This window comes from Sminthopsis crassicaudata, chromosome 2, assembly GCF_048593235.1.
Source record: "Sminthopsis crassicaudata isolate SCR6 chromosome 2, ASM4859323v1, whole genome shotgun sequence".
Lineage (NCBI taxonomy): Eukaryota > Metazoa > Chordata > Mammalia > Dasyuromorphia > Dasyuridae > Sminthopsis > Sminthopsis crassicaudata.
In genome coordinates this window covers 148,446,965-148,465,644 of record NC_133618.1, presented here as the reverse complement: position 1 = coordinate 148,465,644, position 18,680 = coordinate 148,446,965, and the positions used below count along the sequence as shown (strand labels likewise).

The following is an 18,680-nucleotide window of genomic DNA, read 5'->3' as shown; positions in this document are numbered from 1 at the left end:
TTGCAGAAATGATAGGCTCAGATGAGGATTTTTAAGGATAAGGAAAACATTGGGAATGTTTTTAAGAAGTAGGGAAAACAAGTAGGTAGGGAGAGATTGAAGATTGGAGGCAGAGAAAGGATAATAGTGAGGGCAACCTGCCAGAGTGATGGGATTGAGGGTGTATATATAGAAGGGCTGGCCTTGGCAAGGCAAAGGGCTATCTCTATAATTAGAGACTGGTGTAAAAGAGAGGAGAAAGTAATGGGGTTATATAAGAAGGATGTGAGATGAGGAGAGGAGAAGCAAGAAGAGGAGGAGAAAGAGAAAAGGAATCTGACATGAACGACTTCAATTTTTTTCTTTTGGTGAAGTATGAGGTAAGGTCCTCAGTCCAGACAATGGGGGAAGGGAATGTTGTGGTATGCTTGAGAAGGAAATAGATTTGTAATTGTTGCTGTGCTAAATGGGATAGAGAAGTCAGAAGGATTATAAATTTCAGTGACATCCTAGGTGAAATTAGATAATCACAATTTTTTAGTGAATTCAGTAAGTACGGTTGTATGATTTCTTCCAGCCTCATTTAGCAGTTCCTGAACTGCAAGGAAGTGGTGCATGGTGGAACTAATCCAGGTATGGGGTTGGCAAGATATGAATATTGATAAGACAATAAGACAAGAAAGAAAAGCATTTGAAAATAGTTAGCAGTGTAAAATCAGATTGCTTCTTGAAAGGATAAAGATTTGGAAGGAAGGACAATATCTCTACAGTAGAAGTGATTGTCTTGGAAAGTACCAAGGCATGGAAATTATTGGAAAAATAAAGAAGTGGATTGGAAATAGTAAATCACATGGGGAGATGGAATGATAAAAGATAGATAACAGAAATTTGAGGTTCTTGAACATGGAAATGGAACACTGTTCTCTAATTGTATGATTAAAGGTTTCTTCTCTTACTTCAGTCCAAGACCCTTGTTTCCCATGAATTGATTTGGAATGGGTGGGTGGGACTCTTATGTTCTTCCCTCTTTCTGTATTTTCACTTCCCAAAGGGAACCTTTCATAGAATCACAAAGCTAGAATGACCTCAGAGATCTTTTACCCTAGGTATTCTTAACCTTTCTTGTGTTGTGCACCCCCATGGCAATCTGGTGAAAGCCTGTGGATCCCTGCTCAGAACAGTATTTTGTTACACCATTTATAATGAAAGGAAATGCTAAATTTCTGTCAAAGGTTATTTTTCCCATCCAAGCTGATGGATTCCTGAAAATTTATCTATGTCTGTATAGACCCGAAATTAAGAGCTTTTAACCCACTCGTTATAAGTAAGGAAACAAAGAGTGACAGAAGTTCTGGCCTGCTCAAGATCACACAGCTCAGAAGTGAGAAAGCAAAAATTTGAACTCTCAAGTGCATTGCTCTTTTTCCCACACTGCACCACCACTCACTGAGCTGTGTGCCTGTTTCTCTTCTTCCAGATAGTAGTGACAGTGAACTGGAGCTCTCTGCTGTTCGCCACCAGCCCGAGGGGTTAGACCAACTCCAGGCTCAGACCAAGTTTACCAAGAAGGAGCTACAGTCTTTGTATAGAGGATTCAAGAATGTGAGTATTTCCTGGGTTATTCTGGGGAAGGAAGGTAGCTCATTTATAATCTGTAGCTCTAGATCTCCAGAGGTGAAATAAGGATCTGAGGAGGATTTTCTCTATGATAATGTCTGAATTGGGACAAGAAAATGGGTTTGAGTAATTCAGGATGCACGAAGTGAGAGTCTCAGCCCAGTGAGGGAGCATCAGAATTGAATTCAACATGTCCTGTAGCCCTTGAGTTTCTGTTGCCATAAGTTGCAACTCTAATCACTTCTCCCTCACTTCTAACATTGTTTCATTGGGGTTTATAGTGTTTGGATGGCCATTTCCCTGCCATGGTTACAACTCTATCACTTCTCCCTCACTTCTAACATTGTTTCATTGGGGTTTATAGTGTTTGGATGGCCATTTCCCTGCCATGGTTACAACTCTATCACTTCTCCCTCACTTCTAACATTGTTGCATTGGGGTTTATAGTGTTTGGATGGCCATTTCCCTGCCATGGTTACAACTCTATCACTTCTCCCTCACTTCTAACATTGTTGCATTGGGGTTTATAGTGTTTGGATGGCCATTTCCCTTTCTCATGATTCAAGTCTTTTCTTAGCTACAGAATTAGTGGTGACTGGGAGGGCAGAGCTATTTGGGAAGAAGAGAACAACCACAGCACCATTATTTCACCTGCTATCCCACAGTTCTATCCTTAGTGCTGGATGAGGGGAGAAAAGAAAGTGGTATATGATGAGATGCCCTATATAAGAATGATAGGGTGGTCTGGGATAATGAAGGATGGAGAAGTGCCACTCACTTTCTTGGGGATTGGGATGTGGGAGCTGTGGACCATGTCACTAAGAAAGGTAACTCCATCCTGCAGGAATGTCCCACTGGCTTGGTAGATGAAGAGACCTTCAAACTCATCTACTCCCAGTTCTTCCCTCAGGGGGGTAAGTTTTCCACTTGTGAACCTTTCATTTCCCCAATCAAGAAAAAAGATTGTCGTCCCCTTTCCTTTTCCATTGCCCTAGATGTTAAAGAGCCATTCATCCTTCAGTTTAATATTGTCTCAAGGTTAGCAGCAAAGCAACTGGACGAAGTCACCCCTCATCCTTCCCTTTCCTTTACATCTGCAGCAAGGGCTGACTGAAGATCCAGGGCATATTCGGGGGCCAGTGCTGACCTATTGGCACATTTGTCACTGGTGGCATTTAATAGCTCCCTTCTCCATGTGTAGCTCTCCCAATTTAGGCATCCAAGGAGGGAAAGAAATGTTGTAACTGTCAGTTTTCAAGCACCCTGGTATCACACCAGACAATGCCTGAAGCCAGAGTCTTGCTCTCCACTCTGTAGAGGGTTCCAAATTCTTTTTGCCATCAGGCATCATGCTCCAGGTTGTGAAGTGTCCTTTTCCCTGGGCATGCCCTACACAATTTTTCCTGGTGGGAATAAGGAATGGGGATGGGAAACTCATTGGCAGGTCGCTGGCACTCAACACCAGCCCTCTTCCTCTGTCTGTCCCTGCAGATGCTACCACATATGCACATTTCCTCTTCAATGCCTTTGATGCAGATGGGAATGGGGCCATTCACTTTGAGGTACGTCCCTTGTTCCTGCTTTCCTTAGTTTGTCCTGGTAGCAGCTCTAGAGGGATTTCTGGTCCTGCTTCTTTCCCCTAGGCTTCCTCTCTCTTGCAAAAGAAGGCAACTAATTCTATGTTGCCTCTCTCCTCAAGAGATATTCTTTAGAGTTCAGTCCCAGTGGCTAAGATAAAGTCTTCAGCAACAGTTGGTCACTTCCAGGTAGCAAGTTGGATAGTATATAGTCAGGAATTTCATCTCAGGCACTATATTAAAGATTAGGGATATAAAGACAAAAGTAATAAACCTCCTCTTCCCGCAAGGAACTTACATTCTACTGGCCCATGACCTTTAGCCCTCAGAGTCTCAGTTTCCTCATTTGTAAAATGGGTATAATAACAGCATTTATCACCCAGAGTGATTGTGAAGATCAAATGAAATATTGTAAAGTGCTTAGCACACAGTAGGTGCTTAACAAATGTTTTTTTACTTCGTATTTCTCCTCCTAATAACTACCTTGCAAGGTTTTGGTGAAGAACGTATTTTGCAAACCTGAAACATTACAGTTATCCCTTCCATATTGCAACTTTTCCCATAATGATTTTGATATATTACAATTTGACATAAGAAATTAAATAGGAATTTTGGGGGGAGTTTTGTGGAAGCCATAGATAACATGTGAAGGATAGCAGAAGGCACAGAAAATATTTAAAAACACAGAAATATATGTATGGTATTGTATAATATCAACATTTTATTTTTAATAGTACAATAATTCAGACTTTTTCCCTGGTATGAAGGGAGAGCCAAAACATTTTATACAGATTTTCCAGATCACAGGGGCACCTAACACTAACAATGTGCAAGGGATAACTGTATATTAATGTATTATTGACCACTGTGGCCAATCCAAGACATCTTAGATAAAACTGGCCTTAGAGTCAGGTCCAAATCTTTTTTTTTTTTTTTGAGGCTGGGGTTAAGTGATTTGCCCCGGGTCACACAGCTAGGAAGTGTTAAGTGTCTGATACCAGATTTGAACTCGGGTCCTCCTGAATTCAAGGCTGGTGCCCTATCCACTGCACCACCTAGCTGCCCCTCCAAATCTTTACCATATGTTTTTGCACTTCAAAAGGCATAAATTTTCTATTTGATTATACTAAAATTTTCATTTGAAGAATTTATTCTCTATGGTTTGAATCACACTGTTTGATTGTAATTCTCTGAATCTCTGCCCATGTAACTCACTAAGATTTCAAATTAAGAGGAAGTTCTGATTTTCCATAATGAAGGGAATTTCTCACTCAGAGCTCCCTGCACCAAAGAAACCAAATGTTTGGTTAAAAAATACTAATGCTTTTCTAGAAACCAGAAGCTCAAGATGCTTGTAAGCCTCTGATATATCAGACACTTCATTGGATCTTAGTGGAGAGAGAGGTAGCCCAGCCATAGTGATGATAATGGATCTACTAAATCAGACCATTATAGGGCTGAGAAGTACCTAGGTCATATCTCCCACCTGTCAATGCCTACATCTATACTGATCTGAAGCAAATTCTTCATCTACAAAAGGCTCAAACTTTGTTTTTATTGTTTAAAATAATAAACTTAAAAAACCCTAAATTTTCTTTTTCCTCCATCTCATTGTTTTACCTTCCTTCCAAAACTTCCTCCTTTATCTTTGCTTCCTGAGCTGAGGCTGGGTAGGAAGAGCAGCTTAAGGCAGAGAATCTAAATATTTCACACAATATAGGTTGGTTGACAAACACTGATTTTATCCATCTGCTTGCCTCTGGGTAGTATCTGTCTAAGTTATTTAAAAGTACAAGGTTATCTTTCTATAGATAGCTACAGTCTATCTGTCTCTGCTTCTCTCTCTCTTTCTGTCTTCATATCCCCTCCCACTCTTGTTTCTGTATATCCCAAGTTAATAATATTATATATAAACATACATTATATATATAAAATAAAGTTTTGTTTGTAATGTAAAATAATGTAAAAGCCATTCTTAGCTGGCAGTGCCCTATAAAAACAGACAGAATGTAGTGCATTTAGCTCAAGCTATAGTTTGCTGATCCTTGATTTATTGTATAGAGGGCTAGCCTCAGAGCCAAAAAAAAATCTGGGTTCAAGTCCTGCCTCTGAAACATATTGACTGGGTGACCCCTGGGCAAATCACTTAATCTCATTGTCTGAGGAATGTCTCAGAGACTTAATTTTCAATGCAATGACATGGCAATGACCTGCTTTGATGACTTTCTCCATTTTTCTAGTTGTTCATTTGTTACTATGGTGTCCCCCATTTGGGGTTCTCTTCGCAAAGATACTGTAGTAGTTTTCCATTTCTTTCTCCAGATCATTTTTACAGATGAGGAAAACTGAGGTAAATAGGATTAAGTGACTTGCCCAGGTTCATACTCTCTGAGACATATTTGAATTCAGGTCTCTCTGACTCCAGGCCCAGTTCTATCCATTATGCCATCTAGCTTCCCTTCATTGGGAGTTTCCTATACCAGTGACATCATAGTCCCTATCCTGTCTATCTCCAAAGAGTATTACATCTCATTCCAATAACTAGCCACTAGGAGCATCTGATTTTGCAGATTGTAGAGATGAGCTAGGAAAACTTCTTCATATTATGCATGAGAAATTGAAGCTCAAAGAAGTTGTTACTTGCCCCAAGTCACACAGTTAATAAACAGGAAGAATAGGTTTCTCACTGGGAAGAATTTTTTTTCCTTTCATCTATTTTAAATCCCTCCTACTACCCACCAACCCTCTCTACTCCTCCATCTCCTGTCATAGGGGGTAGGAAGAATTTGGCTGGATACTGTTATCCTTTATCACTATGTTGTTTTGGCCTCTGCTAAGGAGTCATCTTACCTCCAAACCCATATGAACCTCAAGGTTTTGCAGTGGTCCCAGAGGCTTGGAGATAAACAGGAAGGTGTGCCCCTAGGGAAGGATTAATAAGCCTAGACATGCTATAGGCTCACTCACCTCCTTTATGGGCTCACAAACCTTATGGGCTCACTGAAGTACTTTATAGACTCACTTACTTTATGGGCTCACTCACTTATCTTTTAAGCTTGCTCACTTACCTTGTGAGCTCATTCAAGTACCTTCTGGGCTCACTCACTTACCTTTTGGGCTCATTCATTTACCTTATGACCTAGAACCTTATGATAACAAATGGAAAGCAGTCATCAGCTCATTAGAAATTCTATGTTTTAAACCTTGTTGATAAATTTAATTTTTTTTGTTTTCATTGGAATTCAGTCAAAGGAGGTGTCGAGAAGTAACACTAAAGAAAGAATTTTCTTTTTTTATTTTATGGATGCTTTTTGTTTTTATATCACCATCATTCTTAGATATTCCCTTCCTACAGGCCCCTTATGAGAAGAAAATAATTAAGTAAAAATAATGTCAGACAGTTTTAAAAACTCTACATTCTTAGCCACTCATCTTTCAGGAATCAAAGGATCATATATTTAGAGTTGGAAGGAGTGTCAAAGGTTGTCTAGACCTAACCAGGGGCATGTCAGAGCTGCCTGAAACCTGCTCACTGGAGCAGATTATTAAGTTGTCAGTATGAGCATTTACACCTTGAAATTTCACAAATACTACAAAACAGGGCTTAGTTTATTGTTTTTATTGATTATATATACCTAAGAAAGTGATCAAGAAAATGCTAATAATGAACATAAAACTTTGTTTTTATGTTTATGTTGTATGTACATTTCAGGGGGGACCCAATTGTTAAACATTTACTAGAGGACCCCTGAATCTAAATCTCTCATTTTGGTGAAGCAGACCTGGACAGGTTAAGTATCTTGCCTAGGGTAACATCGTTAGAAAATAAATATTGATTCAGGTCCTCTGACTTCAAATTCTCCTTTTACTGAGCCAACAGTGGTTATTTGTTTCTTCTAAATGTGCTTTTATTTCATATTATTATCATCCTTATACATATTTACCTGTTGCTATTTATTTATCAATTCATACAAGTCTTGAATAAGGGAACAAGGTGGTTCAGTGGATAGAATGAAGGGCCTGCAGTAAGAGAGACCTGAGTTCAAATACTGCCTCAGATATTTATTAGCTTTGTGACACGGGAGCAAAGAATTTAATACTGCTTGCTTCAGTTCCACATTTGTAAATGAGTTGAAGAAAGAAATGCAAACTACTCCTAGTATTTTTGCCAAGAAAACTCCAAATAGAGTCACAAAGATTCAGACACAATTGAAAAGCAATTAAACTGGACATGTCTCATTAGGTTTCCCTGAATTCCTCATATTTATTTCTTATGGTACAATAACATTTGTTGTAATCAATGTACCAGGTTATTTAGTCATTCTCCAATTTTTAGGTCTCTGCTTTGATACTCTTTCTTTGATATTGCATAAAAGTTTTAGCATTCTTACAAAAAAGAAGAATTTTGTTGATGAAAGGAAACAAGACTTTTTTTTACACTAGTTATTACTTTCCCTCCCTCAATAGTAATTTATGTGAAGTTAATTTTCAACATTCAATTTTGAAAGTGTTCCAAATTTTTCTCCCTCCTTTCCTTACCTCCCCTTCCTTAAAACAACAAGCAATCTAATGTAGTTTAAATATGTTTAATCCTTTTCAACATATTTGTCAGGTTGTGAAGAAAAATCAGACCAAATGCCAGTCATTTCTTTAAAAGGGGCAATGTGGTTATAATAGGTAGAGAGTCCCCTTCAAAGTCAGAAAGACCCAGATTGAGTCTTGATCTCTAATATATACTGCTTAGCTGATTCTGGAAAAGTCATTCACTTTACCTGAGCAACTCTGAGGGTATAAGTATAGAGAAGGTACCAACTTGAAGCTATAGAGTTTCTTCCAAGTGGAAGCAGGCTGGTGCTAAAAAGCCTCTTACACTACTTTACTTCTAGCCCTGACAGTCTACTACCACCGCAAGTGTAGATAGCTGCTTTTTTTTTTTTCTTTCTAGGATTGTGGCTGAGGGTAAAAGATGATATGTTGAGGAGATGACAGAGTCTAGTGAAGATTTTCTTTCTTTCTTTTTTTTTTTTTTTCTTAATGAAGATTTTCAAGGATGGTGAGCATATTTGGAAGGTAGGATGGAATAGGGTAATAGGCAATGTTCCTTGGACATAGGGGATCACTATGCTGAGGCTCCAGATTACTTTTTTTTTTTTTCATGATCTAAGAAAGGAAAAAAGGAAAAAAGTATTTGATAAGCACTTACTAGGTGCCACGCACTATGCTTAGTGCTTTATAAGTATCTTATTTGAGACTCACAAAAACCCTTAGAGGTAGATATTATGGTCCCCATCTTATAACAGAGGAAACTTAGACAAACAGGTTAAATGACTTATCCCAGGTTGCACAGCTAGTATTTGAAAGGGAATTTGAGCTTGGGTCTATCCACACTGCTACTTAACTGCTCTTAATGTATTACTCTCCTTTTACCACCATATTTGCATTTTAAAGGAAATGTGGAGAGGACTAACTCAGACTAATTAAGAACTAATTCTTAAATCAAAGAAATGAATTGTTCATGGTGAAATTTTAAGTATCAGTTGATATATGAGTGGATCTGAGCCCTTGAGATCACATCACTGTCCAAGTAAGACTGTCCCAGATTCTGGATTACACACATTGTGTTCAAAGGGTCATCTCACTTGGGGACCTGTGGCATGCAGCCCAGCTTCTGAGTCCTGCCAGGAAATAGAAGCCCGTCCTTAGGAGAGAGCACAAAATTGCTCTGCTTGGGGCTCCCATCCCTGGCCAGTTATGGAGGTCTGTTTCAAATAGGCCTCTGGTTTGGTGGATTCCGGGTCTCTAAAAATAGCCACAGCTGAAAGCTCAGACATCACAGAGAAGAAAACCTCACTGAGAGTCTCAGGATCAATACTGCCTCAGACTCAGCTTTCTGAGGTTCAAGGGCAGCTAACGGGAAGGAGGAAAAGCAAGCATGTTTGACTTGATAAACCTCTGGATTAGTGGCAGGGTTAATAATAGCAATATCAATAATGCTGTAAAAACATTTTTTTAGTACTACCAGCCAGCTCCAGGCATTCTGGAGGTACTATCACATTTTCATCGAGTAACATTGGTAAAGTAGAGGAATGAGCTCTGTGTTATCCTGGGAATTAGGAGAGCTAGATCTTGTTTGGAGACTTCATAGTGGGGTCATTTGCTCTCTCTGGAATTCTGAAATTTTACACATGCATACATATATACACATATAGATGTATAAACAAGTATGTATATGTACATATATGGGAAGTAGGAAAAACACCGATTTAATTGGCATAGAGTACTCCCACACTAGGAAATTCCCCTTACTCATGTAGGACAACACATTCTCTGCAACTTGTAAGCTTATACAGATGCCTAGAACAGGTCAAAGGCAGCCAGGATACAGTGGATCGAGTTTTGGATTGGAGTTAGAAAGACCTGAGTTCAAAACCAGCTATGTGACCCTAGGCAAATAACTTTACCCTGTTTGCCTCAGTTTCCCTATCTATAAAATAAGCTGGAGAAGGCCATGGAAAAGTACTCCAGTATCTTTGCCAAGAAAACCCCAGATTGAGTCATGAAGAATCAAATACAATTGAAAAGTAACTGAACAATAGAATGTATGAAAGGCTGATCTGTATTGAATAGCAAGTGATATATGGTGGAAGGATTTATTCAGGGTCATGCAGCCAGTATATCACAGATGAGGAATGCAAACCCAGGTCTTCTTGGCTCCCTATTCACTACATCAAAGAGACAGTGTGTATAATGGGTAGATACAGTAGAGAAACAGTATGGCAGAATAGACATCTGACCTTAGAGGGTTTGGGTTAAAGTCCTATGTCTGACACATTACTTAATCCATCATTGCCTCAGACAATCTGAGACCATAAATAAATAAATTGCAGAGAAAGTGGTGACTTGCATTGGTCTGCATTTTCTGACTGGGATTTCATCCTATTGTAACCACAGAACTGTCTCTTGTCTCTCTGTTTCTCCCTTTTTTTTCTCTCTTCCCTTCCCCAAATATACATATATTCTAACTTCCTGAAACAATCTATTTAATTCTATTTATTGTATTTAATCTATAATTTCTTTTGTATTGGGGTATGATACTTTTAAGAAGCCAAGCTATAAAAATGTTAGACTTTGCCATTGGGAAGGAGTTCTGAATAAATGAGTTAGAAATAGCTAGAGGCAGGTGTATTTACATTCCTTCAGTGCAGCAGGGAAGATCCACTTGAGATTGGTTAAATTACATTTGTAGTAAACCCAATTGCCTAATTGCTTGATTCCTCTTCTTCTCTGTACCAACAATGAAAAGAAGGCTTTTAGTGGCAAATGAACAAATAGGAATGGAGAAGGCAGACAGTAAGAGTAACTCAGGATTGGCGTTTGGCCAGACAGGACTGGCAATAGAACAAGGTGGCAAGGGATTCAAGGATAACCAACACTGAAGAGAGTAGAAGTAAGGCCAGGGAAGGGATGGTGGAATGGGAGAACAGAGATGAGTAAAAGGATTGGGAATCAGGATGGGTTTAAGGAATAGATTTAGGAGGGATGAAGCAGAGAGACAGTAGGATAGAATATTGTGGCTAGATAGAGCAATTTCAGAATTTTGGCTCATGGAGCAATAGAAAGATTCTTATGTGACTAAAATGAAGTGAAGATGATGATAATGGCAGTCGAAGTTGGTGAATTTTAGAGACCAGGGTATCAAGGGGGCAATCAATATATATGTTATAGTCTCCAATATGAGGATAGAGTGAGTAGAATGAAAAAAGAACTAGGTTCTGAACTTCTGGAAAAAAAGTAATGTAAAAGTAAAAGTAAATGACTTAACTGAACTAGTTGATAAAGCTGAATGGCGTAAAGCTAAAAGAAGAGAAGCTGGTGAATAATAAGAACAATTCAGAAAATGAGGGTATAGTGTATATGTATCCTTTCTTCTGTCACACTGCTTCTAACGGAGGCACTGTGGTGCTCTTAGAGATTGAAATATCAAAGTCTTCCACTTCATCCTGGGCCATCACCAGTAATCTTGATTTTTGTCTTGCCATTGGACTTGGATGATGCTGGAAGAGAAAGGGAGGCTAATGGCTTTTTGCAACTCTGTCTCATTTAAATCCAATTCACACTCAAGTCATTACCCATGACGTCACTGGTCCACTTCAAAAATGAAGGATGGACAACAGCAGCAATAACATATTGCTTCTAGGAAATAAAAGGGAAAAAAATCATCTTTTCTAAAGGAGAAATCTAGAGCTGTAGTGTCTCCTGGGGAGAGTCAGGTTTCTGTTTGTACATGATGTAAGAATGTGTTGTGCATATATTTTTACAATATATAATATTTACAAATATTTTGGTGTTTAGGGGGTCTTTTTAATCACTAATTTCTTTAGTATATATACTTAACACTGCCTTCTCTGGATCAAAGGCTAGAGGTATGTTAGTCACTTCTTTGCATAATTCTAGATTGATTTCCAGAGTGGCTGAGCTAAGTTACAGCTTCATCAACAATGCGTTAGTGTACTTATCTTTCTATATATTCTCTCTATATTCTATTTTTGTCTTTTGTTATTTTTGCCAGTTTGCTACACATGTAATGGAATCTTAAGGTTTTTAATTTTCTTTAGAGCATTCTTTTACATGCTGTTATTGTTTCCAACTCTTTTTTTGAGAATTTTTTCAGATACTTTAACCACTTATCTATTCCTAAAAGACTTTTGGTCTCTTATGTAGTTAGTTGTCTTTATATCAGGGATATCAGATGCTTATTTAGAGATATTTCATACAAAAGTTTTTTCCTCCCAGTTCACTACCTCTCTTCTTATCCTGGTTGCATTGACTTTGTGCAGAAGCTTTTCATTTCACATAATCAAAATCATCTATTTTATCTTTTGCTCTATTCCCTTTTGATTTATAATGTCATCTATCCCCCTTTGGCTTAGAATTCATCTCCCCTTCCCTGCAGCAAAAGCTCTGAAAGATTTATGATCTGTTTCTCTTCTAATTTTTGTGGGTTTTTTTTTTAGTGTTCAGTATTAGTATGCAGATCATAAAAATGCTTGCTCAATAAATTAGCCCTGTTCATTAAAGCAGGTCCTGTAAGACCTTTACTCATCAAGCCATTGTTAGCTTAGTGCTAGTTATTATTTAGACCTGAAAATAATAAAATTATATTTATCCTTTTACATCAGGGTATCACTCCAAATTAGTCTAAATTTGTGAGTTTTGATGATGATTTTATTATTACCATAGATAGCATTGAAAATCTGGGTTCACAGCTTACCTTGAACACATTCTGGCTGTGTGACCCTGAGAAAGTTACCTTATCTCTCAGGATTCTAGGCAATTCTCTAAAATAAGCAGTTTCAGAGAAAGTAAGCCTTGGTAGAAAGAATTTGTTCATCTGAGAGTTCTTTGTATAACATCAGTGAAATCACAGAACCATCCTCTAGTCCCATATTATTGCCATCTATTATTAACAAAATCCAACTGCCTTCATCCCCATGTACTTTTTTTGGACAGGATTTCGTGGTGGGGCTTTCAATTTTGCTTAGAGGAACAGTCCACGAGAAGTTGAAATGGGCCTTTAATCTCTATGATATTAACAAGGATGGATACATCACAAAAGAGGTATCTGTTTACAAGGGATAAAGAATGGGAGGTGGGGAATAGAGGGATTAAAAACATTTGCATTGGTCAATAGAATGAGGGCAGGTGTAAGGATTCTGGACTGTGATTGGCCCAAAGTCAAGGTGAGACAGGTGATTTCTTTTAAATGGGCAGTTCTACTAAAGAAGAAGATTCTCTGCTTTAGAGTCTCAGTTTGATTGATTCTGAATCCCTGGCTTACTTTGGGTTCTTTTCTGGGGTAAGACAGTAGGAGTTATGAATTATTTGGTTTTAGTTTTTAATTCCTTATTCAGTTTTAGTTGGATAAGATCCTACTCTGATGCCATATTATAAAGATGATTTGGTGTTCTTCAAAGCTATGTCAGAAGAGAAGATCTGATGGATCTTCCCAAATTGAAAGGCTATGATATTTGTCCTGTCAACCAAGGACCAGCCTACATCAAAATCCAAGTCAGCTCATCTCTCAATTGGCTGCAGGTTAATGAATTTTTCAGCCCTAGCATCCCTTGGTGACAAACACCATGGAAACAAAAAGTGCAGGATTTGGAATCAAAAAACACCTGAGTCTGTCAGATACTGTCTCTAACATTTAGTAAATCTGTGACTTAGGGCAAAATCACTTACCCTCTCTCAACCTCAGTTTCCTTATCTGTTTAATGGAGGAAGGGGATTATACTAGAGGGCTTTTAAGGTCCCTTCCAGTTTTATGATCTCATAACCACCTAAGAAACTATAGAAGACTCACAATCAATTTTGGTAGAGTGCCCACATCAGTCCTAGATCCTTATATTATTGAAGTGGTGTTCTATTGAATACTATAGTTTGTTGTAGTAAAAAAAAAAAAAGTCCCAAATTTTGAGCCTTGGCTGATATATTACCCATATGACCTTGGGCTTAACTTCTGTAAGCCTCAGTTTCCTTAAATTCAAAATATTCAAAAATTCAAAAAATTCAGGATAAAAATACTGGCACTACATATTTCTCAGGGCAGTTGGGAGGCTTAAATTGTTGGGGTTCAAAGGAGAATCTGAAAGGTTGGAGTTCCAGGTTGGTGTCATGAGGTGTATCAAAAGAATTTGGAGGCTCTGATCCACTCCAAATCAAGGAGCAACATTTATTATAATTGTAATGGCTATTACACTGGGCTAAGTTCAAAAAAGGAGTTAACAAAGAAGCAGGAGCAGGAAGATGAATTTAGAGACCTGGTGCTTCATGTCATTCAAATGCTAATTTTATGGCTTATAGGTGGGATTTGAGGAGTGGTCTGGTATCATCTCATTATTGTCTCAGAAACTTTTTTCGCTGACCAAAAAATTATTATCTGGCAGCCAACATTATTTTGGGAACTTCAGCACTCCCAAGGCCAAGAGACCTTAAGGTTATCACTGCATCTGCTGTAGAAGCTAGGGGAAGAAATATGTCATTTTTAATTACATCACTCCCAAGACCAGGTGGCTTTAGGATTATTGCTACATCTCCCTTGGAAGCTGCACCCTATCAAAATGAGTGGTCAAGAATCAAAAGCTTTATTATTATTATTACTTCTGTCAGGCACCTAACTTTGAGCATTTACTCATATATAAAGTAAATGGTGTGTGGTTCTTGATCTGAATTGAACTGAGCAGTCTCAGAGGTCACTGGTTTTAAAAGTCTCTTAATCTTAGAATGAGAAGGAATCTTATGAGTCATCCAGTTCAGCCCCCTTCATTTTTCAGATGAATAAATTGAGATCCAGAAAGGTTAAGTGACTTAAGACTATACCAGTAGGAAATGGCAGAGTCATTATCTGAAGCCAAGTCCTTTGACTTCAAATCCCTTTTTTCTTCTCTGTTTTCCTGCATTTCCATAAGTGCAAAAGGCCCACCAAAATTCTGTCAGCTCCATGGTAATTGCTTAGCTCCTCATTAGCACTTGGAACTCACAGGGCTGCTGACTTCTAGCTTAGTGCTTGCAATTGCTTGGGGTTTCATAAAGGACACTTCTCTGAAGGGCTAACTTACGTGGAATAGTTCTAGTATCAATGGATTATGAACCCAGAAAGAACATCAAAAACAGGACAAAGAAAAATAGGGCTCTCTTCTTTTGTTTACTCCTAGGGAGACAGGATAGCCAAGTATACTCCTAGGTATAGGAGAACATAATAGAAGAGTAAATAGCAGGACTGATGAAAGGCCATTAATGACTGCCCCTTTAGAGGAGTTGTAACTTTGCTGAAAACCCACAGAACCCGTGCCATTGTCCCTTCTATTGCAGGAAGTGTGGAATCCTACCAGAAGCACTAGAACAATCTCTAAATGAAGGTCCCTTCTTAGCTCTCCAGACTTTCTATTCCCTTCTCCCCAATATATGAGAATTCCCAAGATGCCCCAGATCTCACCACTGCCCTGTTCCCCATCCTAGGAGATGCTGGCCATCATGAAATCCATTTATGACATGATGGGTCGTCACACTTACCCCATCTTGAGGGAAGAAGCCCCACTGGAACACGTGGAAAGGTTCTTCCAGGTACGTCCCAGCTTCTGGGAAATATGATGGAGCCAGAAATCAGAAAACTTGGAGAGGAGTATGAGTCTCTCAATGAAGGGGTCGTCTGTGATTTCTGACCTGAAAGTAAGGGCAGGTATAACGCAAGTCTACCACACTTGGAATGTTGTAGGGAGCTGATAATTGCTGACATGGAGACTTCCCTTCCATGTCTATCCCCCTTTGTCTTTCTTTGGTTCCCAGACTTTGAAAGTGACTTCATGAAAAGCAATGGGATGTTAAGGGGAAAAATGCTAGCCTGGGAGTCATAAGCTCCAATCCTGGCTCTACCATTAAGTATCTGGGTGATCTTAAACAAGTCATTTTGATTGTCTTGGTCCTAATAAGTGAACTCTTGAAGCTTGGATCTAATGTCTATTTCAGCTCTAACATTTTAAAAATAGGAAATATTTTGAAAACTAACTTTCACATAAGAGCAGGAAGGATGGTGAAAAGTAAGTTGAACCTTCCAAGTTGGAGATAGAGTGAGTTAGGGGAAACCTGGCTTCTTATTTCAGTGAAGCTGCTGGTTTTGCTATAGAACCACAAGCTAGTTTGTTAACCTTTGTGGGGCTCAGATCTCTCAAATGGAAAACAGGGGGTAATAAAACCTGCCTTGACTACTTCAGATCACTGCTCTGAAAGGTAAAGTTAAATAAGGAATGAGAGCACTCTGTAGAATACCAAATGTGAGTCATTATTCTTATTACCTAGAATTGGTCCTAAGAAAGAGAGTCTGAGGAGCAGGAAAATCTGGTGATGAGGGCAGGAGGTAAATGCGAGAGAGACAGAAGACAGAAAAGTGAATCGAGGAGGCATTATTGAATACTTTATATTGGGATGGGAAGAAAGTTATGGAGAGAGTGGCCCAGGAAAGCCAGGGTCTCCAGAGTTTGCAACCTGAGAAAAGGACAGTATCTTTTAAAATTAGCAATATGGTATTTAGTACCTACTTGAAAAATGTGAAATCAATTACAATAGGAAGGATTTAGGCCTGAGGATGTTCTTCAGATAGACTTAAATGAATATCTAATAGAATGCTCTCATATAATATTGGAATTAATAATATTGGAAGGGGGAAGGGAGGGAAAGGGAGAGAAGGGAAGAGGAAGGAAGGGAAAGAGGGAGTGAGGGAGATACAGAGACAGATTCAGACAGAAGAAGACAGACAGACAGAGACAAACAGAGATGGAGACAAAAACAGAGAGAGAAGGAGGAAGGAGGGAAGGTAGGGAGGGAAGAAAAGTAAAGGGGGGGAAGGAAGGGAAGGAAAAGTGACACAGAGACTGAGAGAGGAGAGGGGAGGGAAAGGGAAGAGAGAAGGATTAAAAGAAGTTAGGAAGGAAGGAAGGAAAGACTTGACTAAGTTTTCTTAGTTTAAGGAATGATTGGAAAATTGCTCCTGGGTTTGATTTATTTCTCAAGACAGATATGCATGTGTTTCAGAAAATGGACAGGAATCAAGATGGAGTGGTAACCATTGAAGAATTCTTAGAGACCTGTCAGAAGGTAAGCTTCCTTCCCCCTTTAGTCTAGACAGAAGCACAAGAAGCTAGGTTCTACTTGCTTACAAAATTTCCCTTTGAGGAATCCAGGGAAATAGGAATATTTTGGAGATTTCTCTTTTCTTCCTTACCCCTATCTTTCTATTGAGAAGGCTTCAGGGCACCTTTTTTAGACCTCAGAAAGACTCTATTCTGTCTCTTCTCCTCCCAAGACACATTAATAACCAAGGAGATGACCTAGGAATGTTGTGATTCTCTTAGAACTTCATGGTTTAGATATGGATTCTTTCCTGACCCCTCACCTAGCTCTAGTTCATCCCATTTGGAGTGATTTTCTGGGATTCTTTAGAGAGTCTTACAAGGTTGACATTCCTTCCTGGCCCATTGCCTCTGCACCAAAGAAAGTCTTGATATCATAGAATCTTCCAATTTCTCTATGCACATTCTCAGGCAAAGCAAAGATTAGTATATAGGATCAGACACAGTTACTTTGAAAGCAGTGGTTTATTAATGACTATGACCCTTGGGATATTGGACAAATCTTTGGAGAAAAGGTCACCAGATGTATGATTAAGATGGAATATTGTTGTTCTGTGGAAAAAGAAGAGCAGGATGCTCTCAGAAAAACCTGGAAAGTCCTCCATGAACTCAAGGAAAGTAAAATGTACTGTGTACAAAGTAATAGCAATGTTGTGGAATCATCAACTGTGAATGACTTTGCTATTATCGAGTGATCCAAGACCACTCTGAAGGACTTATGATGAAAAATACTATCCAAACCCAGAGAAAGAACTGGCTGTATCTGAATACAGACTGAAGCATGCTTTTTTTTTTTTTTTCCTTGAGGATTTTTTTTGAAAGGGAAAGAATTGTTTTCTTTCATAACATGACTTAGGGAAATGTTTTACATAACTTCACATGTTCCTTCCTAATGGGGAAGGGGGAGGAAGAGAATCTGGGACTCAAAGTTTTAAAAAACAACTATAAAAATTGTTTTACATGTAAGTGAGGGAAATAAAAATATTAAATCTTAAAAAGGGGGAGAGGGCACCAGAAATCTCTCTATATATCACTATCAACTGGTCTCAGAACCCCTTCTATGCAGGCAGCCCCTCCCCTCCTCACATAACCTAATAAACTCTAAATTCCTGTTTAATCTACATTTTCTTATGATGAAAATTGATTTATGTTGAATTACCTAATCACTATTATCATTTTTGTAACTATTCCTCTAACTAAACTAAACTCTATTTACAATGAATCCTACTGTCATGCTAGATTTACTCCTAACAATGTCCCCTTTTCTCCATTTTTTTTTACTCCAAATAGGATGAAAACATCATGAGTTCCATGCAGTTATTTGAGAATGTGATCTAGAAGGAAGAGGCATTCATCTGCCACCTTTCCCAGCCTCTGCCTCAGAAGGCTACCTTCACTCCAACAGGCATCACCATCACAAGAAGTTTTTTTTTAAAAACTAATTTACAAAAAAAAGAAGAAAAAAAAACAACAAAAGTCTAAAACTTTGCTACACACATACACAAGATTCCCCTAGGCTTGAAGAGGGAGAGAAAGAGACAAGACAGAAAAGGGGGGGAGAGAGAGAGAGAGAGAGAGAGAGAGAGAGAGAGAGAGAGAGAGAGAGAGAGAGAGAGAGAGAGAGAGAGAGAGAGAGAGAAGGGAGGAAGGGAGGGAGGGAGGGAGGGAGGGAGGAAGGAAGGAAGGAAGGAAGGAAGGAAGGAAGGAAGGAAGGAAGGAAGGAAGGAAGGAAGGAAGGAAGGAAGGAAGGAAGGAAGGAAGGAAGGAAGGAAGGAAGGAAGGAAGGAAGGAAGGGAGGGAGGGAGGGAGGGAGGGAGGGAGG

At 38.9% G+C, this 18,680-nt stretch overlaps 1 protein-coding gene across 9 annotated transcripts in view; it reads left to right on the top strand.

The window, feature by feature from the left end:
- The window catches only part of KCNIP3 (potassium voltage-gated channel interacting protein 3), a 150,995-nt gene extending 132,553 nt beyond the window's left edge, over nucleotides 1–18,442 (top strand). For 4 of the 9 annotated variants that reach the window (XM_074287618.1, XM_074287617.1, XM_074287616.1 and 1 more), the window contains 7 exons: nucleotides 1,457–1,581; nucleotides 2,441–2,510; nucleotides 3,088–3,158; nucleotides 12,684–12,791; nucleotides 15,192–15,296; nucleotides 16,761–16,823; nucleotides 18,149–18,441. In XM_074287618.1, coding sequence (XP_074143719.1) covers nucleotides 1,457–1,581; nucleotides 2,441–2,510; nucleotides 3,088–3,158; nucleotides 12,684–12,791; nucleotides 15,192–15,296; nucleotides 16,761–16,823; nucleotides 18,149–18,196 — 590 coding nt within the window. In that variant the 3' untranslated portion in view covers nucleotides 18,197–18,441. Of the gene's footprint in view, nucleotides 1–1,456; nucleotides 1,582–2,440; nucleotides 2,511–3,087; nucleotides 3,159–12,683; nucleotides 12,792–15,191; nucleotides 15,297–16,760; nucleotides 16,824–18,148 lie in introns of all 9 variants that reach the window. The other 5 variants (XM_074287622.1, XM_074287621.1, XM_074287619.1 and 2 more) reach the window with 4 other exon arrangements.
- Nucleotides 18,443–18,680: the final 238 nt, after the last annotated feature.